Here is a 24,404-nt window from a genome sequence, read left to right as displayed (position 1 = left end):
TTGAATGTCACCTTGAGGAAAATGCATCATTGTCTTAAGAAAATATTATTGGACATGATACTCAATTTTTGTGAGGTTGAAAAGTCAAGGAACCCTTGTATACAAAACTTATAACAGAAGTAGCCACTTATTCGAACTAAAGTACCACTTTATTTTTTAAAGTAACTTAAGTTGTTTAACTTGATAATTTGGTGACTTAAGTTGAATGTCACCCTGAGGAAATGCATCTTTGTTTTAACAAAATATTATTGGACATGAAATTCAATTTTTGTGAGATTGAAAAGTTAAAGAACCTCTGCGTGCAAAACTTATAACATAAATACCCACTTATTCGAACTAAAGTCCCAATTTAAAATATACAACTTATTCTTCATCATTATTCTCCATTGGTGGTGTAAAAATTCTGTTATTACTTTAAAAGAGTAAAAGAAATAAAGAACTTAATAATAAAAAATTTAATTAATTTAAAATACATAATATTTTTCTTTTACTGTTTTAAGTTTAATTTATTTAAAAGGTCAACAAAAAATTGTCATTTCAATTTATTCATATTTTCAATATAGTTAGTAATAAACCTTTTATTGATTGGAAGTTATTTATACATGTTCCACATAAAACCTTTAAATTTTGTATAATCCATCACTGTGAATCCAATCAAAATACAAAATCAACCTTCAATCAATCCATCAGTGTGAATCCAACCAAAATACAAAATCAACCTTCAATCACTAGTGGAAAGCTTTTCCCAGTTGCAAAATGAAAATTTCCAGCCACTTTATTAACTTCAAGAGATCCTTGAATATTGCATCCTTCATCTTCTTCATCCTTTACCCTTTGCACATAACCTTCTCTTTGACACTAAAACAAAACTAAAGCATCAGAATGCAGTATACCCCTACAAATTCAAGCACGAGGACAAAGTACACAAATCCAGTATAATTAACACAAATGTCGGATTTCATCAGCCAAGAACTCTAATGCATGTTATATAATGGATCAAGGATCTATAGAATAAGGTACAGCGAAGCCTTCTCATTCCTGTTGTTAGCCTCCTCATTGCATCCGAAAGTTTTCATAAATTATATAATAAATGTGCTTCAACAACAACATACATAAAACAAGTAAAACCTCTCAAGTGTGGCATTTGAATCCACAGAAAATTCCATTGCTTATTATGTAATAGAAAGAGGGTATCAAGCCAACCTGATCAATCAAATCCATATTTGTCAGAGCCCACCCCTTTTTCCTATATGCTTCACGCACTTCTTCACAGGAATTACAACAGTGAAATGAAATAATTATGATGATGATGATGCTATAGAATTTAAGAATTTAATTTCATTATAATTCTAAGAATTCATTATGATGATGATGCTATAGACCAATGAAATGAAATCACATTCCCTCTCCATACCCCCACCGAATTTTAGTCCTTGTGAACATACTGCCTATTTGTTACAATTGCGGAAAACAAGTGCTTATGTCTGCTGATACTAAACAATAAATATCATCTGTGTTTATTTCTTTTGATGCTAATAACTGGTCTAATTAAAAAACACAACAATCTCATACGTAAGTTATAACTGTCTTTTGTTGAAGGAGCATTCAACCTCTGTTACTTTCTATGTTCTCTTCATATATATATATATATATATATATATATATATATATATATATATATATATATATATATTGACACAGTGAAAGCCCAATAAACAAAACAATGAGGGTTTACCTAAACTACGTTAAAATAGAATTCCAAAATGATATGCAGTGAGAGCCATCAAAACAACCAATTAGTAATCACCACTCATCGGATGCAAGCAACACATCCTCAAATCACAGGCATTGAAACAAAATCAAAACCACAAAATAAAATTAGAGAATTAAATAGAGAAAGCAAGAAACAGTTATTCATTATCTTTGTGTTTAGGGTTCTGTCGTCGATCAAATGGAAACGCTATTCTACGAAAATTTAGAAAATGAATAATAGAAATCATAGTTAAAAGGAAGAAAATACATTTTATAAAAGTCCTTTCGCGGCTCTACGGCGGGCTTCCGGCAGCAATCTGGCGGCACTGGGCGGTTGGGACGACGGCACGATTTCGTCTTCGAATGACGGCTTAACGGCGGCGAGACGGTGGCTTTGAGGACAGAACACAACGGCGCACCTCCGGTGTCTAGGTTTTGCCTTCTTCGAAGGCCGGCTCGAACGCGAATCTGGGTGGCTGCGTGAAGGGGAAACAGCGGACGAAAGGCTGGTCTCCGGCGGCAGCAGTCCAACGGCAGTGGTGGCCGATCGGAACCAGATGGTGACTGGCAGTGGTGGTTGGGTTCTCCAACGCTCTTCGGGTTCTCCCTCTCTCTCCAAAGTGTGGAATGCGCGAAATTTTCAAAAAAACATTTCAGATTCAAAATCTGTCCATCTCTCCATGCCACGTCAGCAATCCATTTTAAAATCAATTATCACGTGGTCCAATCACATTTAGACACGTGTCCCGTGTCTAAATGTTGTTCGAAACTGTTGTTCATATATCATTTTCCTATTAATAAAGCCTTAAGGTGAGGTTTAGGCACAAAAATCCAACTACTTTCGTGAGAGAAGAGAGTTGTATTTGCACAACTTTGTTATGTCAAAGAGAGGGAAAGGAATGTGTTCATGGAGACCAACCAAAATGAACCTTTGTGTTATGTTTCGAAACCTTAAAGGATGTAATGTTTGCTGGATTAAAAGATAAGGCGAAGTATCTTTATTGGTTGTTTTGTATGATTCTGAATGTTTGCTATAATGATTGTAAGCAGTGTTAAATCTTGGTGTGTTTGAACATGAATATTTTACTGATGATGGTTGTATGTTTTGTTGAATAATTATTGGTTGTGATCATTTTTTTCTTGAATTGGGTGAATATAATTATGGTGTTTAAGGTTGATCAGTGCAATGGAAGCAATTCAGGTATGTAATTTGGCTTTAGTTTAAAGAATTATAATTTTTTGATCAATCGGTTTGTGGTGTTATCTATATAAATGAGGGTATGAATGAAGGATAGTTTTTGTCCAAAAACAAAAGGTTAATTATTTTTTAAGCCAGAATTATTGGCACTTGAGTGCTCACATTTTGTTTGGTTCAAAGGTTTCTATTTAGTGTATTAACAAGTGTTGATGTCTAGATTTTTTTAAGGTAGTGTGCATTTCTTTAATTTTTGGCTTAGAGGAATGGAATGTTTAAGTGCTAAATCATTTTTAACATGGAACATAAATTTTGGAAAATTTCCTACGGTAGTGAAGTGTTTTGGTATGATTAAAAAGATTAATTTGAGGTCTTAATTCAATGGAAATGAGAAGTAATTAGTAAGTGAAAATCTTAGTGCTCATATAGAGGATTTTGATCGGTTGTATCCTTGGTATATTCACCATAAATTATGCTTGCTTCTGAATTAAAAACCACATTGGTTTTAACATGACCTATATGTTTAGTTTCTGGTTTCTATTGGTTTTATAAATTGAATTTTAAAACTAGTTGGTATTGGAGTTTTTGGTAGTTAAAACCAGTTTAAGTTTGACTATTAAAATTGATTAGATATAATGTTATTATGTGCTAAAAAATGTTAATCCAGAATAGTACTTTAATAGCAAAATGTGTGAGTGGTTAGACGATGAATTGTTTGAGGTGTAGCTGAGTTGTTAGACGATGGACCGTCTGGAAATGTAATTGAGTTGTTAGACAATGTGAATGGGTCATATGGGGTGATTTTGAGTTGTTAGACAATGGGTCATCTGGGGTTGTAATTGAGTTATTAGACACTAGTGCAGAAAATGCTTTACACGTTTGTTATTTTAGGCTTTTGACGTTGTATCCCGAACCAACGTCTTTATGGGTGACGTTAATAGGACATCGGAATCTGCAGGTCCGACGTCTTTATAAAAGTTGATTAATGTCATGTCTGGCGTCTATAAAGATGTCAGACATGGAGTTACCGACGTCTAAGGGCACTATAGATGTCGGTCATGTCATTAACCGACGTCTACTGAGTTTTCGTTGTGTTTTAGTGCAGATTTGCTCGTGTCTTTGAGTAGCATAGTAGCACCTCCTTCCTTTACTAGTTTTTTCGTAAGAAAAAATTGCATCTTTTGGATCTCTTATGACATTTCAACCCAAAACCGAACCTGAGTCTTTGTCTAGTTCCATTCCAACCGCTAAAGAAAAAGAATACGGTGACATGAAAGCTAGGCAAGGACCCAGGTTCGGCTTTGGGTTGATATGTCACAAGAGATCCAAAATATGCAAGCTTTTCTTACGAGGAAACTGGCAAAGAGAGAAGGTGCTCTACGCTACCCAAAGACACGAGAAAAACTGCACCAAAACATAACGAAAACTCATTTTAATCGGTTCAAATGAAAGATAATAGAACAAAGATTACTTTAATCTGAGTGAAAGTAAGTTTAAACAGTTCAAAAGAGATAAAACACAACTGGAAATGACATCCTGCGGAGAGGAAAGGCGAAGGAAGACGATGAAGTGTGCGTAATTGCTGGTTCGCAATGTCTGATTTAACAGGAACTGAGACGTCAGTGGCCCCAACACCTGACGTCTATTCTCGAATATACGTCGGGGACCTCACTAATGTGACTTCCATTCGATTTAAAACTTCATATTCGTAGTATATATAGACGTCAGATGTAGGGGGAGCCGACGTCTATAATCGCATATAGACGTCAGAGTGGCAAGATCAAATGTCTAGATGGCAGAAAAAAATGACTTTTTACCTACCTGTCAGACATATAGACGTCGGTTAGTAGGGGTCCCGATGTCTACAATATTATGGACGTCGGGACCCCTCTGAACTGACGTCTATATGTCCAACTTATTTAGGAAAATGTCACTGGTCAATAATTTATGTTTGGTATATTTTGGTCTGACTTCTATGGGGTGACGTTAAAGGCCAATTATGCACTAATGAAACAATGAGTTGTCTTGAGGGTGTTAATTGAGTTGTTAGACAATCGGTCGTCTGGAGTGTAACTGGATTATTAGACATTGTGTCATCCAAGGATGTAATAGGATGTAATTGAGTTATTAGAGATTGTGTCATCTGAGGGTGTAACAGAGTTAGACAATGAGTTGTCTAGGGTTATATCTGACTTAAAGAATGGGTCGATGACCAACGTTGATGGCAAAATGACTCAAAATAGCTTTTAAAACTGTCAATGGTTGTTAAAAGACAATGTGCGTCGATGGCAATAACAAAGAAGGCATTGTTCATGAACAAACAAGTGAAAATGTTAATGTTTTTAACCGTGAAAATACAAATAACAACAATTTCACAAGAAATCATTGTCACTTTTCAAACATATAATGATGACTCCTTAAACCATATTTGTTTTTCAATTTTGCAGTTACTATAACACTCATCTTTAAAACCATATTGCCAATGCTTCTTCAATTACTACATCAATAACACAAACATCTTTATACTAGTGTTATTAAATTAATTTCCAATTTTTATTTTAGTAATAATTGTTTATTTATTTTTATCATCATTAAGTGAAAATAGAGACAAATACATTAAAGAATATGTATCTGTATATGTATTTTAACTAATAAAGCATAAAAAAGATAAAGATATAGACTAATAATATTTTTTAAAAATATGTTTGTGTATACATAAAGAACTCCCTTAAGCAAATAACAGAAAATACTTTTATTTCTTATAGAGCCGTCAAAATGGGTCACAACCCGTGGGCCAACCCGGCCCATCACAGGTTCGGGCCGGGTTGGGTTTGAAAAATACAACCCGTTTATATGCGGGTCAGATTTCAACCCGGCTCATTTAGACCCGGCTCATGCGGGTTGAACCCGTGGTGAGCCGGGTTGGCCCACCAACCCACCTACTTAATTTTATTTTTTTAATTATTATTTTATTTATGAAACCCTAAAAAATAAAATACCCTCTTCACTCACTGTGTATACCAAAAAAGTAACCTCTGCTCTAAAAAATCGTTCTCATTGTACTTGTTCTCATTTGACCGTGCTCTCACCCTCACTTCACTGAAATTCTTCAAGGAGCAGGTAAAACACCCTTCCTTTTTTCTTCTCTTTTCTCCACATTTTTGTTTTCTCACTTCTCTTNCTTCTTTTTTTTCAAAAACCCTNTAATGACAAAAATAGGGGTTTACAAATTTGTTTTTTGTTCTGGGGGATTTGAAGACTTGGAATGATTTTTTCATGTTCTGACATGCTTGTATCAGATTTTTTTCATTTTATTTAAACAATTTGAGTATACATTATTTGAACAAGCTCTTTTTGATATCTTTGAATTTGGGAAATTATGTTACATACTAAACTATTAATTTTTTGTTGATGTTGTTGAGTATTGATTCTCTTCTTTTTTTTTACTAATATTTGTTTATTGATTGTCGNAATTGTTCTGATGTTAGGAAAATCTTTATTAGTGAATTTGGAGACAACAAGAACAAGGGTCAAGGGTTACAACAATTGATGTGATCAACTACAGTCAGATTGGTTTGACATTTCCTTCTTTTGCATATAATATAGTATTATTGTGCTTTGTGCATGCTTGTGCGGTTGAAATTGAAGATTGTTCTATAGCAAACAAACAAAGATAATGACTTATGAAANGTTGTCATGTCATGGTCCACAAATATTTCCAATTGTTCCAATATTTAAAAAGTTGTGAAAGACTGTCATNATGCATAAGCGGATCATATTCAAATTGATACAACATTTAAAATGAATGATTTTTTCTAATCCAATTTTTAATGTTTTTTAAATGAGAAAGGAAAAAAAGCATAGAAAAGAGTGTGAAAAGAAAGCAAAAAGTAAAGACATGAATAAATAATTATTTTGCTTAAATTTTAAAATATTTATAATATATATATATATATAGTACAGTGGATTTTCTAGCTGAAATTATATTTTTAAAAATAGTACAAATTTGCACAAACCTGTTTTTGTTCAATGGATTTTCTAGCTTAAATTTTATTTTTAATCTAATTTCTCTTCTCTGAATAATATACTCTTCAGTATCTTTTTAAACCTTCTTCTAATCCATCTTGGGGTTTCACCTTTAGGATCATGCTCAACATTTACTATATTGCTCAAAACTTATTTAGAAAAGCAAAGTCAAATACAAAATCATATTGTTCGTTATAATCAGAGAAGGAATTCATTCCTAAATAAAATTATTTTTATTTATTTAATCATATTTTTATTTGAAAACTTAGAAGTTCAAGATATATTATATCATATTATATTATATTATATTTTATATTATATTTTATATATATATATATATATATATATATATATATATATATGTATATGTATAATACAGTGGATTTTCTAGCTGAAATTATATTTTAAAAAACAGTACAAATTTGCACAAACCTGTTTTTGTTCATTGGATTTTCTAGCTTAAATTTTATTTTTAGTCTAATTTCTCTTCTCTGAATAATATACTCTTCAGTATCTTTTAAACCTTCTTCTAATCCATATTGGGGTTTCACCTTTAGAATCATGCTCAACATTTACTATATTGCTCAAAACTTATTTAGAAAAGCAAAGTCAAATACAAAATCATATTGTTCATTATAATCAGAGAAGGAATTCATTCCTAAATAAAATTATATTTTTATTTGAAAACTTAGAAATTCAAGATATATTATATTATATTATATTATATTATATTATATATATATATATATATATATATATATACTTAAACTTCATTGCAGGATGCAATCCAGCTTGTTATTATATATAATAATTAGTTTAAACTACGTGTTTTTCATTTTCTTAAACTAAATGATTAGTTTAAACTTTCTAGGTTACAAACATTTTCATTAATTTTTAAGTTTAGAACCATACTAAATCATGTTAATGGCTTAACCATGTTACTACCACATCTTTTGTTCCTTTTCCTATTTATATTATTTCATGTCACTATACATATTCAGTCAAGATTATCTTGGTAATATTTTGTTTGTATTTTTTATTAGGTAATTAAGTGTTAAGACAAAATGAATTCTGAAACTGTAGATGATAATTTGAATGATTCTTTGCCACCAACCATGGGAGATATTGAGAATGAGGATAAGGATTTGGATAAAGAAAGTAAGAGACCTAGGATTAGTACTTCAAAAGTTTGGGATCATTTTACAAAAATTGGTATTAAAGATGGTAAAGAAAAGGCAAAGTGCAATGGANGTGGTGCAGAGTATGTTGCTGGTGGATCAAAAATAGGGACATCATCAATGCTGCGTCATTTGTCAAAGTGTTTGGTCCTAAAGAAATTAAAAGACAATGATGTGGGAAAAATGATAATTGATCATGCTGGGAAATTAAGATCTAGGGAAGTTGACCAAAAAATTATAGATGACCTTATTTCAATGGCTATTATTCAACATGGGCTTCCATATAATTTTGTTGAATATAAGTGGATTAAAGAATTACTTGTATATCTAAATCCAGATGTAAAAGTTCCAAGTAGGANTACAGCTGTTTCTAATATTTCAAAGAAATTTCATGAACACAAAGAGAGGGTCAAACTTGCAATGCGTAAATCTCATAGTAGAATTTGTTTAACATCTGATTGTTGGACTTCTATAAATCAAGAAGGGTTTATCTGTTTGACTGCTCATTTTGTTGATGTTGATTGGAAGTTGAATAGTAAGATTATTGCCTTTTGTAAAATGGAACCTCCACATACTGGTCATGATTTGGCACAAAAAATTTTTGCTTTGTTGCTTGACTGGGAAATAGATAGGAAGATTTTTTCTATCACATTAGACAATGCTAGTGCCAATGAGTTGTTGCATAAAATTTTGAGTGAGCAATTGAAATTGCAAAATAGTTTGCTTTGTAATGGTGATTACTTTCATGTAAGGTGTAGTGCACATATCTTGAATATTATTGTGCAAGAGGGATTAAAGGTGGCTTCTAATGCTTTGCAAAAGATCAGAGAGAGCATAAAATATGTGAGAGGATCAGAAGCAAGAAAAATTGCATTTAAAGAATGTGTTATGCAAGTACGGGGTATTGATTCCAAAGTAGGTTTGAGAATGGATGTTCCTACTAGATGGAATTCTTCCTATCTTATGCTTGAGAGTGCAATTAGATATCGACGTGCCTTTGGAAGTTTGGCTATCCGTGATAGAAACTATGTTCATTCTCTCTCAAATGATGAGTGGAAAAGGGCTGAAAAAATGTGTGAGTTCTTGAAGCCATTTTATGTCATGACTAATTTGATTTNAGGTTCTTCTTATCCAACTTCTAATCGTTACTTCATGCAAGTTTGGAAAATTGAATGTTTGTTGCTGGACAATGTTAAAAGTGATGATCCGACGATTAAAGATATGTCATTGAGTATGATGAACAAGTTTAGTAAGTATTGGGATCAATATTGTGACATTCTTGCTATTGCGGCTATTCTTGATCCACGGATGAAGTTTGAAGCCATTCGATTTTGTTATAGAAAGATTAATCCTTCTACTTGTGAAGAAAAGATTAATTTTTTAAAGGATAACATGCATAAGTTGTTTGAAGAATATGTCAAATCAAATTCAATTGATTCAAACACTTCAAGTTCTCAAGTTTCCCTTCCAACACAACCTTCTTTTACTAATGATGAGCCGGTGATGGATGCATTTGATGTAAGTTTTTAATTCTCAACTTATTTTACTTTATTTCTTACTTATGATGAATGACATATTAAATATGTTTCATGATGTTTTAGGAATATGTGGATTATTTGAGCCAACATGTTAATGACACTGGAAGGTCTGAATTGGACCTTTATTTAGATGAAGGGAATCTTGAGCCAAAATTTTTTGAAAAGTTGGATGTATTGGGTTATTGGAGGGATCGTCGAGATCGATATCCAAACTTATCTAAGATGGCTTGTGACATTCTTAGCATTCCAATCACAACAGTTGCTAGTGAGTCTGCCTTTAGTCTTGGTTCTCGTGTGCTAACCAAATATCGTTCCTCCATTCTTCCAGAGAATGTTGAGGCACTCATTTTAACTCAAAATTGGTTACATGGTTTTGAATTAACAGGTAACATTATTATTAGTACTGTGGAATTTATTTAATTATTTACTATTTGTGTTTCAATATCATTAGTTAACACTTTTTTTTTTCTTGAATTGTAAATGGAGATAAAGAAGATGATTCAAGAGAGCATAATATTATGGATTTATCTATTCAAGATTCTAATGTCGTAAATGGATAAGGAACAAATAATGATGAATATAAGAAACTTATTTATTTGTATGTTTTTTGTGTTTGTTTTTGGATGACATTTGGATTATATTGTACTATTTATTATTATTTTGAATTGTCTTTAACATAATTTTTTGCGAATGAAATTTGTTTAAATTTAAATTACAGAAATTTTGTATTTTTTTATTTTTTTTTTATTTAGAAAAAATGTAATTAAATGGGCTAGTGAGCCAACCCGTTTACCCACCAACCCGTGGTGGGTTGAGCCGGGTTTAAGTTTTTCTGGCTCGCTAATAAATTAACCGGGTTGGGTTGGCCACTAAGTGACCAACCCGTGGTGGGCTGGGCCGGGTCGAGCCAGATTACCCGTTTTGACAGTTCTAATTTCTTAGTTTCTCCCTTTCTTGTCAGGCAATTTATTAACAAATTGAATTATTACGCAGGAAACTAATTCCCCTTTTTGAAGATATTTAAATACTACCAAGCTGGAAATAAATAATTACATATATAAATATATTATTTTTCATTTCTTTCGTTTTCTGATAAGACCGTACTTTATTAATGATTAACTCAAAAGCAGAGAAAGCGAAGCCCTACGGAGAAAACAGATCAACGAGACGGCGCCACGTGTAGGCGCGAACGCGTCATTGTAATTGCGACGTACGCGGCATGGTATTGGGAAGTAACAGGAAGTCGTGTCAACGCGACATCATCAACTTTCACAAAACAACACAACACAGCAAATCTCACTCTCCTTTTTTCCTTTTTCTTCCCTCAAAATCCCTTCTTCCTTCGCTCGCTGCCTCTTCACCTCTTCACCTCTTCGCCTCTTCGCTTCTCTGTCTTCTTCTTACTCTTCCTCATTGCGTCAACTAAAAAATATACATAAAAAACATCACACCCTGCTCTACGTGGCTACTCTCACTTTCCTTTTATATCTTTATTTAAGCCCTTCACTATGACCGGCAAAGAAATCCTTCATAAGATGAAGGTACCCTTTTGTTTTTTCACCTTATTTAAGCATTCTTACTCTTTTTTTTTGTTTTTTTTCATTTTGCTCTCTTCTTTTTGGCTTTGTTTCGTTACAATGACTAACAATTTGGTTTCTGTTCATTTTACCGTTTTGATCTTTGTCTATCAGTTCAGTGGACTGCTTTTGATAAACCCTGTAATTATATTCCATGCCTTTTGTGGTAGGGAATGTAGTTTTACTGTGGCGCTTTCTTCATTAACTCCAACAGTGCCTTCCTTTTATTGGAGATTTATCTGAAGTAGAGATAATACCGATTTCAAAATTTCAAATATACACTTCTATGAACCCAATTAGGCTTAAATTCCCTAATATATATCATATCAGAGCCAACCCTTTATAATTTTGTTACAAATTTTCTATCCTTTAACAATTTTAGTCCTAAAGTCTTAATTTTTTTATAGTTGAATTATATGGATGAGCTATCTTACCCTTAAAAGTTGAATATAGGGAATGTGCTATCTATACCTTAGATTTTAAGGTTAAGACCATCTTAAAGGGAAAATGACTATTACTTGGTCATTGTTGATTGGTGATATAACCTATCATAAATACTGAGATTCTATCTGGATACAAAGTTAGAAGAACTTTTAAGAATTTTTCTATCAGAAGAAAGCTCTATATTCTCAACAGAGAAGCTCTAGCAGATATTCTTGTACCTAGGAACCTTAATTTATCAACCTCTACGTGAAAATTTATGCCACCGAATTAACTTGATGGCTTTCAATACCTCTCGGTGGCTCCATTTATAATCTTTGTAATTGCACTGCAGGTTTATATGGCATAACAATTCAATGGTTTTAGAGTATTGGTCAATTAGTGTGTGAATGATCATATTTTAGGTGTTAAGTTGGTTGGTTAATGGAGATGGTTGGGAGGTTACTTGTCACAGAGGTTAGAAAAGATCATCAACTTTTATGTGGTGATCTGTAACTTCAGAATCAAATTACTGTTGGAGGGTGAATCACGGGTCCAATACCTCAGTTTGTGTTTTTGACCTGGAACACACGAGGAATGGGAAAAGTCAGTTGTAGCCCTTATGATGGGGCGGTTGCCCTTAAAATCATCTCTGCCAGTTGTTAAATCTAGCTACCTAATATGAATTAAGCAGATTTATGCTATGCTATGTGTTTAAAAGCAACATGGTCTTAGAAAATGCAGTACAGTCTTAGAAAACAGCTATTAATTTTTGAAATACAGCTCAGTAGTGTCTTAGAACTTAACAATCACACAAAGCTTCAAGAAATACAGCTTTGATAGATAAATTGCCTGTGTTAGTCTTTCTTGGAGTAAGATGAGTTCAAAAGTTCACTTAGATGTTTCTCTTGGACCTGATTCTCATTCGATCAATAACTCAATTTTTGAGTTTTTCGGTTGTGAATGTGTTGTAACCTGAATATGTTACTTACAGGAAAAAGTTTTGGGGCCATCTGATTCTGATTCAGGTAAAGGAAAGAGCAAGATGAAGAAGCACATTACTCATGGCTTTCACTTGGTAAAGGGAAGATCTGGTCATGCCATGGAAGACTATGTTGTTGCTCAGTTTAAGCAAGTTGATAACAATGAATTGGGCTTATTTGCTATATTTGATGGCCACTCAGGTCAAAGTGTGCCTGATTACTTGAAAACTCATTTGTTTGATAACATCTTGAAAGAGGTAATGTGGGTTCATAATCTTTAATTGTTGTTACTTGATCATTGAGCTGTTTGGTGTGAAACATAATCTATTGTAGATTATCATGTACTATGTAATAATTACTTTAAATTCTAGGTAATTATCAACATGAAAAACGTTAGTATTAAAAAGTAAATGGTTAATATGTTTTTCATTATGAAAAATTGTTTAGTCCCTAAACTAAATTATAAAGTATTTAGTCTCTTTACTTTATGAAAGTAAATGTAAAACATCTTTCCTAACAAATGACATGTAAAGGTTATATTTTAGTTTACTATGAAACTCTGGAAACACTCCACATGTCCTTTGTTGGAAAAGATGTTTTACACTTTCATAAAATAAAATATAGGGACTAAATACTTTATAATTTATTTTAAGGATGAAATACAATTTTTTTATAATATAGTATGGAACAGAAAACATATTTAACCCAAAATGAAAGTCTTTAAATACAATGCATGTCTATAACTCAGGTTTTCCCCATTTCTTCATGTAGCCTAAGTTCTGGACAGAACCTGCTGATGCTGTGAAGAGTGCATATAGTATAACTGATTCTACTATTTTAGACAAATCAGGTGAACTGGGTCGAGGGGGTTCAACTGCAGTTACTGCAATATTGATCAACTGTCAGAAGTTAGTAGTGGCCAATATTGGAGATTCCAGGGCTGTCTTGTGCCAGAATGGCCAGGCCAAACAACTATCAGTGGATCATGAACCAAGTGTAGAAAGTGAGGATATAAAAAACAGAGGTGGTTTTGTGTCAAACTTCCCAGGTACCAATTACATTTTAAAATGTTGTATGGTTTTTTACCTTCATCTTGATCTAGTGTTGCACAATATCATCCCCTTATCCGAGGTTTTAGTTTTACTTGTTAGCATGTTATTAAGGTTTGATGTTTACATATTCTCAAAATATAAAATTGTTGGCTTTTAGTTTTTTTTGTTTCTAACAGAAGTCTTTCAGTCCTTAGAAAATCAATTTTGTCCTTTATGCTTTTCTTTTATTTATGAAGATATATGGTTATCTTTTTTTCCAAAAAAAAATGTCATGTGTTATTAGTTTCCTTTTAAGTGAGTATCACTTAGACATTTTTATTAATAATGATTTCCATAAATAAGGAATTCAAAGGAAGCAATTTTTTTTGACAGAATAATACTGAACATTCCTATACAAACATCTGACTTCTATATTATTACAGTGCTATCTTTATCATGACATATTTTGTAAATACACATTTTAGAAGAGGTTGTTGGTAATAGTATGTAAAGAGTGTCTTAGAAATCCAAGAATGAGTTGTCAAAGAAATAAGAAAGTTGAGTAATATATAAAGAAAAAAAGAAAAAGAAAAACATACAAATACAGTCTTTGCATTGACTCATGTCATTCTTTCCCATTTATCTTCCTAGAAAAATCCCAACATTCATTTCAATAATTCAGTGCAAAGGATACCACTCTTTTAATCCACATAAGAGAGATAGAAATAAGAGTGAGTACTGGCATACTATGTCGGCTAGAGATAAGACCAATTTATATAAGTGTAAATCTTTTCTTACAAGCCAGTTTTGTGGGATTGAGTTAGGTTTAAAGTCTACTTCTAACATATAACGATAAAAAATGTTCAGACACAGTCTTAATCTCACCTCTTATATGATTGATTCAAGTCTCATTTTTTCGGGTCTATTTCCCTAGAAAAATCCCTACATTCAGTGCTAAGGATACTACTTTTCTGATTGAATCAGGGGACGTTCCACGAGTTGATGGTCAGTTGGCAGTCTCAAGGGCATTCGGTGACAAAAGCCTGAAGGTACACTTGAGCTCAGAACCACATGTGATTGTGGAGTTGATAGGTGATGATGCAGAGTTTGTTATCTTAGCCAGTGATGGGTTATGGAAGGTAATATTCAATAAACTAAACAAGATAACATTCTCAACAACTAATGAATGTGTGTTTTTGTTTTTCTACACTCCAAGATACTTGCATATTCTGCACTGATCATCATATTCATTGAAATTATTGAAGGTGATGACAAATCAAGAAGCAGTTGATGCAATCAGAGATGTTAAGGATGCTCGCTCTGCAGCAAAGATCCTTACTGAAGAAGCACTTAACAGGAAAAGCTCAGATGATATCTCTTGTGTTGTTGTGAAATTTCAGTGATCAAATGACTCAATTAGTAGAACTTGAAAGTGTATATTTGGATAAATCATGATACACCCTTGTGGTGTTATTGCATGTTATAGCATTCTGTGTGCAATATGTTCTGTTCATGTTTGATGAAACAATGTCAAAAGGATGTAGATTTGGACTGTATTAGTAAAAATAATTTGTATGAATGCAATGGAGTTTGTGCAAAATCTCTCTTGAAAATTTCATTTGTAGCCATTTTGGTTGATCCATTTGGGCTTGTTAAACACGCATGCATAGACTAATAGTTGATTAGTTTTTTATTTGCATTAACTTTCATAAACTTAATTTACTTTATGTTTTCTTACATTTTAGTTGAGATTAATGATAATTTAAATGTATTTTTCTTCTTTTAATATTTTAAAACACTTTTTAAGAATAAAATGAAAAAAAAAATATTATGTTCCAAAATCAAGGACCATACTTAAGATATAATAATTAATATATTGATATAATTTTTTTATAAAGAAAATTTCTTTGATAATATTTGACTATCATTTAACAACTTTTATAAAAGTAAACAATCTTAATAAAAGTTATTTTTTATATTTAAAAAAAATGGTTAAATATGTTTTTAGTTCCTATATTTTGGGGCTATTTTGGTTTTAGTCCATTTTCAAATCAAGGTACAATTTAGTCATTTTTACCAAATATTTTAAACTTTATTTGCTATTTCAAGCACGTTTCATTATAGTATTTGGATTGTTTACACTGTTTGACACATTTTTGCTTCAATGTTAACTGAGAAACGCTTTGGAAACAACAAATAAAGTTAAAAAAATTTGGTAAAAAGGACTAAAACCAGAGTTTTCTAAAGTTGAAAGACTAAATTGTACCTTAGTTTGAAAATGGACTAAAACCAAAATCGCCCCAAAGTATAAGGACTAAAAACATATTTAACCCTAAAAAAAAGAGTGAAAAGTATAAAGAAATATTACCAAATGAGTGTAAAAAAAAAATTGATATGAAAGTATCATTATTCTATTTTATCTCAACCTGTTATTATCCAAGAGAATGAAAAAATTTCATTTTTTTTAGCTCCTCAACTGATTAGAGAATGAATGAGTGTTTCTCCCTACACCTCACTGTCTCTGCACCTCTCCTGTCAGAGGAATATTTTGAAATTAAACAAAAGCTGACTGTTAATCAACCCTCCTCCTACACCCCCTTTCTCCCCTCTCCGCACTTCATATTTCATATTTTAAAAACCTACATCCCTTCTTCCGCCGCATCAATCCTCATATTGTACATCCCATTTTTGTTTCTCTTCTCTTCCTCCTCTCCTCCGTTTCGCGTGTTGTTACTGTGGTGGTTAGGTGTATGATAAGTTGTTATTTTTCTTGAAATTATATAATGCATGTTTGGTTATATGTTGTTACTGGTTGCTGTTTTTGGGGTTGGGGATTGATTTGGGGTTGGGGTTGAGGATTGATTTGGTTGGGTTGGTTGATCTGGGTTCAGATATGGGACAGAGTGGCGTTGATCGCTGAGAAACGCAGTTGGGAGGTGCATTTGAGGGGAGCCGCACTTGGGAGATGCGGCTATTGCTGTTTGCAGAACCGCACTTGGGAGTTGCGACTGTTGTTAGCCGCTTTCGCGAGGTGCGGTAGAGGAAGTGGAGGTGCGCTGGTGCTCGCCGCAGTTGGTCGTGCGGTTGATGGGAGCCGCACTTGGGAGGTGCGGCAGAGGAGGTGGAGGTGCCTACGGTTGGCGATACGAGAATGTAGTATAGAATGAATGAAGAACTTTGATGGTCCTCCGTGAACAACTCTCATTTCCAACCCTTCATCATCTGTCATCTTACAAACTTACTACTAATTAAGTCTGCTAAATTAATTCTGATCATTGCTAGTTTGTTAGTTTGCTCTCTTTTGTTTCTCATGGTCTTGACACTCTTCTCCACAGATTTCTTTGCTTCATTAACTCAAACACCTTGTACGCATTCTCAGTGTAACTACAAGCAAAGTATATATGAAGAAGCAAACTGATATAAACAAAACCCAATGACTGAAACTCAAATCCAAGACACGTAATGATTAAAACTGAAATTGAAGCCCTAAAAACCAGTTGGGGAGAGACAAAAAACGGAGAAGAAACTCATCTAGGAGTGAAATTGGAGGAGTTAGGAATATAAAAATTTAAGGCAGACAAAGATTGGAGCGCTTGAGAACTTAATCCCATAAATGGTATCTGGATTTGGAAGAGATGAATACTCATGGCTGCACTTTGAAGGAAGAAAGAAGTTAACTCCATAAATTTCATTCTTTTTATGTTTTCTTGTTTCTTTAATACTTATTATGTTTTTGTTTGTTGTTGTTAATAATCATAATTTACATAGAAAGATTGTTCGAAGACAATCATGTTTTGAAATTCAGAGTGAAAGCATTGAGGACAATAAATCTCTAAGGAGGGAGCAAATGGGAAAGGAGGCGAGAAAGAAATGCATAAAAGAAGTATACCAGAGAAACTCTCTGAAATGCGAGGAAGGGTAGTGTAGGGTTTATTTGAAAATGATTGTAATAAAGAAGGAAAGTTGTACAAATTCTTACAAGAACCATGAAAATTCATAAAAGTTGGAGGTGCAGCCTGATACAGGTGAGGTGTAGAGAGAAACACTCTTAATGAACAACAAGACGACTAAAAAATTTCAATCGAGTAAAGTGTATTGTAACTATATATTATAGTAAGAAAATGTATTTGTTTCCGTTTAGGGGTCGAGTCACTTTTAACACCTACACAATTTCTTCTAACAACACTTGAACTCCTTGATTGTAAGCTTTGGTCACACTTGAAATCTTGCTCTTCCTTAAGAACCGTCCGGTCGGTACCTGTTTGAGACACTCCAACGCTCAAGTCAATACGAAGTAGTATTAACTGCATAATAAATGTACATAACAGACCCTTACCTCTCGCCAATGGTCTGTATTTATAGCCTTTTATTGTGGACTGTGATTAACGGTTTCTTAATCACAGCCTAATTCAGGCCCATTCCTAATAATCACGATTTACCTTGATTGCCGAGGTTATGTTTTCGCTGCCACTTTTACTTTGACCGTCCAGTCTCTGGTATGTCGTCTTAGTATGAAATACGGGACGAATGAACCGTTTAGTACTTAAGTGTCCTTCGAGTTTCAGGTTGGTCTTTTCCGACGTTCGTTCGGTCCAGCCGGACCTCCAGTACAGTATCTTTAACAATTTTTTTATAACTTTGTTAAATAATTTGTAATTGGTTCATTTTAAAGATACGTATAAAAAAATATGAAAAAAATTATTAAAATATGATGTTTTTTAATTTGGCAACACTGTACATTTAGTTGTACCAGTGAAGCCTTTTCTGAACAAACCGGACATGACTGTTACCAACATCCCTCGACCTAAAGGATAGAGGGTAGGCAAAGCCAAGAGACTTGATCATGACACAACATAGAGAAGTGAAATTACAATTTTGTCCCGGAATGAACCAACCCCATCTTACATAATATCTGAAAACTTCATCTGAGTCTTTCTTTCCTAGCAGGGTTAACATTTTCAAAACCTTAATTTTCTCTTAAGCAACATCTTTTAAAGATCAAATCTCAGTGTTTGGTCCCGTTTTCAGTTACTAATTCATTTTTTTACTTCCTCAACAGTATGCAGAGGTTAAAGTTTGATATTAGAAAATGGAAATAAAATACACCCAATTAATAGATTTTTTAAATATAAAATGTATCAAAATGTAGAACTTAAATGGTTTGTTTGTGAAAAGAGATAATCCAAATACAAAGATGCAATAGCTTTTTATTTTAATCCAATGGAAGATAAGATCTCACCATGCAATGGTGCTTCAATAGGATAACAATGGTAAGGAAAACAGAAACTAAAGACACTATCTAAATAAGAGAACATAGAGCTGAGGAAAGTGGCTTGCATTGCATATATAGCAGAGAAGCTTTGGATGTTGGAAGTTTGGTTTGGTTTGGTTCTTGTTCATGTGAACAGACAAAGTGGTCCTTTTATTATATGACTTGGCTTGTAAGAAACCAAAGGGTGACAGAAGAGAGAGAGCTTGGTGAACATTTTTGCTTCATCTGATGTTGAAAGACTTGTAGCCAGAACTCCCTGGAAGGTTCATCTGAATTCTGCAGTGTGTTGTTTCCTTAGGGTGCTGATGGCCTTTGCTGCCCTCATTCGCAGCCTCAGGGTTGCTTTTCCGGCGCCGTTCATTGTGTCCGGCCAACCGCCTCCGGCAGCTTCTCTTAGACTCATCAAACTCCGCCAAATCATGGAACCTGCACAAACTCATCATAGGAAGAAAAGCTTCAAGTTTTAACTGTTTGACACTTGTGTGCAGAAAAATTAACAAAAGGAAAAGGTGTAAACAATGAGGTTCTTAGGAGCATCCAAAACTTTTTACTCATTGATCAAGGATTATGTTTACTCGTAAAAGGGTCCCTTAAAGGTTTTAAATTGCAGTTAGTGAACAAAAAATTTCTGATCATTAACAACCATGGTTGAGGAAAGCTGAGAAACTATAAATTTATGCAGTTGAAATATGCATATGTGGAAGCCATGGTGTTGGTAGTGCTAATAATTCCTTTGGTACAAAAAATATAACTGTTAGCTAAGAAAAGCATGCATGGTAAAATGCTATAGACAATACAAGTTTTCTCTGAATGAGTATTGATTGAACAAACCTGCTACATTGCTGGCAAAACCTCTGTCTGAGACCTGCAACCACCACAACAGGTGCTTTGGAGTGAAACTCACAGACCTTGTGGCGGCGATGGTACCTCTTTGCATCAGTCAAATCAGCACCACATCTCTCTGCTTGACATGAAGGTGGAGAAACACCTCCACCAGAAGCAGCAGCAGCAGCCCCAGTTGAGGCTCTTCTCCCACCACCAGTATTGCTGCTACCAAGCCCTCTTTTTTTCTCTTCTTCAGTGAGAGAAGGTCCAGTTTCATCCTCCTCCTCCAGTTCATTCTCCAGTTCCTCTTCCACATTCTTTCTGACCCTTTCAAGCAGTGATCTCTTCCTCTCCATTGTGTGCAAAAGGGTGTTGCAGAGAGGAAGAAGTTTTTTGGAGCAATGAAGTGAAAGAGGGAGTTTATAGGAAGCAGAAGGGCAGAAAAGAAGGGTGTGGACCACAGGCTCCATATTTTGTTAATTGTGTGCTTGTGTAAGCATAAAGGTAGAGGAATAGTGTTGGAAATGTTTTTGTCTTTAATGATAAGCTAATAAAGGAAAAGGTTAAATCTCACTTCTTGCAGTTGCTATTCATTTTTTCTTTTTTTAATGAATGTTGTGTTGAAAGTGATAGTGCTCATGGCGCGTCCATCACAAACGCATACCCATTGGTACTCAAGGAATTACATATTGGAACAAGAGGATTTTGCTTTTGTTTCTTGTTCTTCTTACTTTCTTCTTCTTCTTCTTGTTTGTTTGTGTGTGTTGCAGTAAGATTTATATACATAGTGTGTGTGAGAAGTACTGGTCCATTGAATTTGATATATGGTGTAAAGTAGTGAGTGCAGTAGCGAAGGATGGAAGAGGAAAAATGAGCTTTCCAACAGACAGGAGCAGTGGGAAACTGTTGTGTTGTCCTTTGTGAGGTTGTGTAATTGATGATGTTTATTGATGATGTTTATTGTGGGATTAAGCAGGGAAAGTGATGAAAGCAATTATATATATATTCTGATAGAATCTTTGTGGTATAAATGATAACAAGTTGTAAAATATAGTACTGTTATGGCCACAACAACATGTGGTGCTGACATGACCTACCACGCTAGTACCGTGGTTTCACAAGATGCCATCGTACTCAGTACTTGATGCCAGTTTTCACCATGGACGGTATCTAGATATTGTGGACAAAACCAAACGCTTCAACCTTATCTACCTTCAATCATTCACGATTCACCCTCTTCTCACTCAACCTTTAATTCACCCAATATTAAATTATCTTACCAAACATCAACTATATTTACATTCTAAATCTCATTTTTAACATTTTAAACATTAACTTAGATTTAAAGTAGTCATTAAAAATATATTTTAATTAAATTTATTATTTATTAAAGAATTAAATATATTTTTGGTCTCTTAATTTTCATTATGTAAATTTAGTTCTTTTAACTAAATTTTACTAAATTTATTTTATATTTGAAACGTATTTCATGATAGAATTTGAGTTGTTTACATTGTTTAACACATTTTTTTTTCAATGTTAATTGAGAAATACATTTGAAACCTCAGATAAACTTAACAAAATTTAGTTAAAGGGACTAAATTCATGCAGTTTTAAAGATAAGGGACTAAATTAGTACAAAGTTTCAAAGAGAGACAAATTCCAATTTTCACTAAAAGTTAAAGAACAAAAACATATTTAACTCTTTATTAAATTTATTAGATGACTTGTTATTATTATATTGTTATTGAATTTTTTATTAATATATGTTGGAAGTTTTACATCGACTAAATATAAGACTAATTTAAAATATACAAGTGATACAAATCTCATCTTAAAAGTTAGTTTGATGGAATTAAATTAGACCTAAAATCTACTTCTTAACATTATATTCTTAGTATAAAAAAATATAATTGAAAAACTCATATTAACTATGAATGAAACAAATTTATATTATATAATTGAATATAAATTTTACTTTTAAAATTAATTTTAAATGATTGAAATTAAGTTTACAATTAATTTAAGATAAAGTTTAGAATTTGAGACTTATATTTTTGAAAAATAAGTAAAAAAGTGTCTTGACTTTAAATGGTAATTATAGATTTAAGATTGTCTTGATCTTATCCAGAAACTTTTATATATATATATATATATATATATATATATATATATATATATATATATATATATATATATATATATATATATATATATATAATTCACGTTACAATGTGTAAAAAAATGGAAAGAAGGTTGGACAAATTGGTAAAACGGACCATATTTCGTAAGGCTGCGATTCTAACTCTTATAGTAGACTTGAATGTCTTGGTAGATAATGTGTAAACATATCTTCAAACTTTTGTTTTTTAATATCTTTTTTTCTTTCGATAAATTTCCTAAATTAATTTCGTTTAAATGCACAAGTATTATTAAAATAAGTAGTTAATATGGATTAGTAATACATTATTTCACATAAACAAATGAAAACTTAAAAAAATATATATTTTGACACATTTTATTTTTTTACATTTATTTGATAATACTTTTTCTTTTTCTAGAAAAATATAAAATTTTATACTTTTAAGATCATTTTCAGTGTGAACTGAAATTGTAATTTCAATTTTAAATAACTCTTATATACTATGTGAGAAAATGGTTTTAAATTTAATTTATTTTACAAAACTGTCTTAATGAAGTAAAGTTAAGTATTATCTATATACTTAAAATTAAAATGATAATAAGTATAGTATTATTATTTATTATTATGGTCCGGAATAGCATATGTTAGAAAAGATTTGTACGAAAGGTTTGTACTGGTTAAAAAAGAAAAGGACTTAAAGAAATCATACATTACAATTTTCACGACTTTTGCCAAAAAGATATCCGTACAGTTAGACAATTTTCGAATTTTTCACTTTGTATCATTGTTTCTCTTTTTAATTTTCCGCAATAGGATACTACACATTAACATCATTACAGATTTTACGATCGGAGTATCAGAAGACCCAATTATGAGTTTTAGACAGTAATTCCAGTTACTGAAAAATAGGTTGAAATTCTACTTCTAAAGGACCCAAATCTTTGGAAAGCTTTTTCAGAAGAATGAAAAATAAATTAAATTATAGAATTTTTAATAATGAAATAAATAATAGAATAGAGTAATTTAAATTAAATAAATATTAACTTTGGTTTGCTAAGTAAATGTAAAATATAATTGTTATTATAATTATTTTATTAATTATGTGTATGCTAATAATTAATTTAAATAAATGAGGAAAATATTATTAAAGATAGGGTTAAATATGTTTTTAGTCCCTATACTTTGGAGCAATTTTGGTTTTAGTCCATCTTCCAAATTAAGGTACAATTTAGTCCTTCAACTTTATAAAACTCTGGTTTTAGTCCTTTTTACCAAATTTTTTGGCTTAAACCCTTCCTTGGTCCTAATATTTGTGTGAAAATCTCAGTTCGGTCCTCAAGTTTTGAACTGTCTCAATTGGGTCATAATTTTTGTAAGAATGCACACATTTTACCCCAACTGTTAACTGATCTCAAACGGCGTTAAGTTTAGCTGACGTAGTATGCTGACGTGTTGGCTTAATCCCTTCTTGGTCCTTTATTTGTGTGAAAATCTCAGTTCGGTCCTTAAGTTTTGAACTATCTCAATTGGGTCATAATTTTTGTAAAAATGCACACATTTTACCCCAATCACTAACTGATCTCACTGTGCAACAGTTATCTTCTGCTATCAGTGGAATAAATAGTTTAAAGGCTGGTGATGAACCTATAGGTTACCAAGTTGGTTCATTTGCAGAAAAGGCTATGAGACTGATTGCACTGGTTACGCGAGTTTCCGGTGACTTTATTTTTTGAGCCGATGAGATAATCTGTGTAAAATCCCTGATTCTCAGAGATATGAATAAAATCCCTAATTCAAATAAACTCAATAATAAGCATTGTGCCACGTGAAACACTGCTTATTTTAAAAAATAATTCATATAACTAAATAATACACGTCAGCATGTCCTCTGGCTACCACGTCAGCTAAACTTAATGTCGTTTGAGATCAGTTAANANTTGGGGTAAAATGTGTGCATTTTTACAAAAATTATGACCCAATTGAGACAGTTCAAAACTTGAGGACCGAACTGAGATTTTCACACAAATATTAGGACCAAGGGAGGGTTTAAGCCAAATTTTTTTAACTTTATTTACTGTTTCAAACGAATTTCTCAGTTAACATTGAAGCAAAAATGTGTTAAACAGTGTAAACAATCCAAGTGCTATAACGAAACATGCTTGAAACAGTAAATAAAGTTAAAAAAAATTGGTAAAAAGGACTAAAACTAGAGTTTTCTAAAGTTGAAGGACTAAATTGTACCTTAATTTGAAAGAGGGACTAAAACCAAAATCGTCCCAAAATATAGGGACTAAAAATATATTTAACCCTTAAAGATAAAATGATGATAATAAATTTGAAATAATTATTACAAAATCTTTTATTTTGGTGATATAAGTAAAAAATGGTTAATAACAAATATAGTGGAAAATTTAAATTATAAAATTGTAAAAAGAAGAAAATTAAAATTTTCATAAAATAGTTA

The 24,404-nt window shown here is 32.4% G+C and overlaps 2 protein-coding genes across 3 annotated transcripts; one reads left to right on the top strand and one right to left on the bottom strand.

Moving 5' to 3' along the window:
• The first annotated feature begins 11,013 nt into the window (after positions 1-11,013).
• Positions 11,014-15,300, top strand: LOC106756591 (probable protein phosphatase 2C 39). Of its 2 annotated transcripts, none has more exons than XM_014639076.2 (5): positions 11,014-11,230; positions 12,681-12,926; positions 13,441-13,717; positions 14,685-14,839; positions 14,966-15,300. In XM_014639076.2, the coding sequence occupies exons 1-5, from the start codon at positions 11,198-11,200 to the stop codon at positions 15,101-15,103; spliced, it is 849 nt and encodes a 282-aa protein (XP_014494562.1). In that variant the 5' UTR covers positions 11,014-11,197; the 3' UTR covers positions 15,104-15,300. The 2 variants fall into 2 exon arrangements, with proteins under 2 accessions (XP_014494562.1, XP_022634468.1); XM_022778747.1 differs by lacking the exon at positions 11,014-11,230 and adding an exon at positions 11,282-11,407.
• Positions 15,301-18,878: 3,578 nt separating this feature from the next.
• Positions 18,879-20,548, bottom strand: LOC106755766 (squamosa promoter-binding-like protein 3). The gene is made up of 2 exons (XM_014637980.2): positions 19,804-20,548; positions 18,879-19,398 (listed from the first exon to the last, which is right to left on the bottom strand). The coding sequence occupies exons 1-2, from the start codon at positions 20,265-20,267 to the stop codon at positions 19,194-19,196; spliced, it is 669 nt and encodes a 222-aa protein (XP_014493466.1). The 5' UTR covers positions 20,268-20,548; the 3' UTR covers positions 18,879-19,193.
• Between the last annotated feature and the right edge of the window lie 3,856 nt (positions 20,549-24,404).

This window comes from Vigna radiata, chromosome 2 (assembly GCF_000741045.1).
Source record: "Vigna radiata var. radiata cultivar VC1973A chromosome 2, Vradiata_ver6, whole genome shotgun sequence".
Classification (NCBI taxonomy): Eukaryota; Viridiplantae; Streptophyta; class Magnoliopsida; order Fabales; family Fabaceae; genus Vigna; species Vigna radiata.
This window is presented reverse-complemented; position numbering and strand designations above follow the sequence as displayed.

Excerpts from the sequence above, each read along its gene's own strand:
- LOC106756591 (XM_022778747.1), top strand. The coding sequence starts at position 11,327 with ATGACTAACAATTTGGTTTCTGTTCATTTTACCGTTTTGATCTTTGTC. Across the intron at positions 12,927-13,440 it reads TTGATAACATCTTGAAAGAG|CCTAAGTTCTGGACAGAACC; the intron begins GTAATGTGGGTT and ends TTCTTCATGTAG. Across the intron at positions 14,840-14,965 it reads CCAGTGATGGGTTATGGAAG|GTGATGACAAATCAAGAAGC; the intron begins GTAATATTCAAT and ends AAATTATTGAAG.
- LOC106755766 (XM_014637980.2), bottom strand. The coding sequence starts at position 20,267 with ATGGAGCCTGTGGTCCACACCCTTCTTTTCTGCCCTTCTGCTTCCTAT. Across the intron at positions 19,399-19,803 it reads TTTTGCCAGCAATGTAGCAG|GTTCCATGATTTGGCGGAGT; the intron begins GTTTGTTCAATC and ends GAGTTTGTGCAG.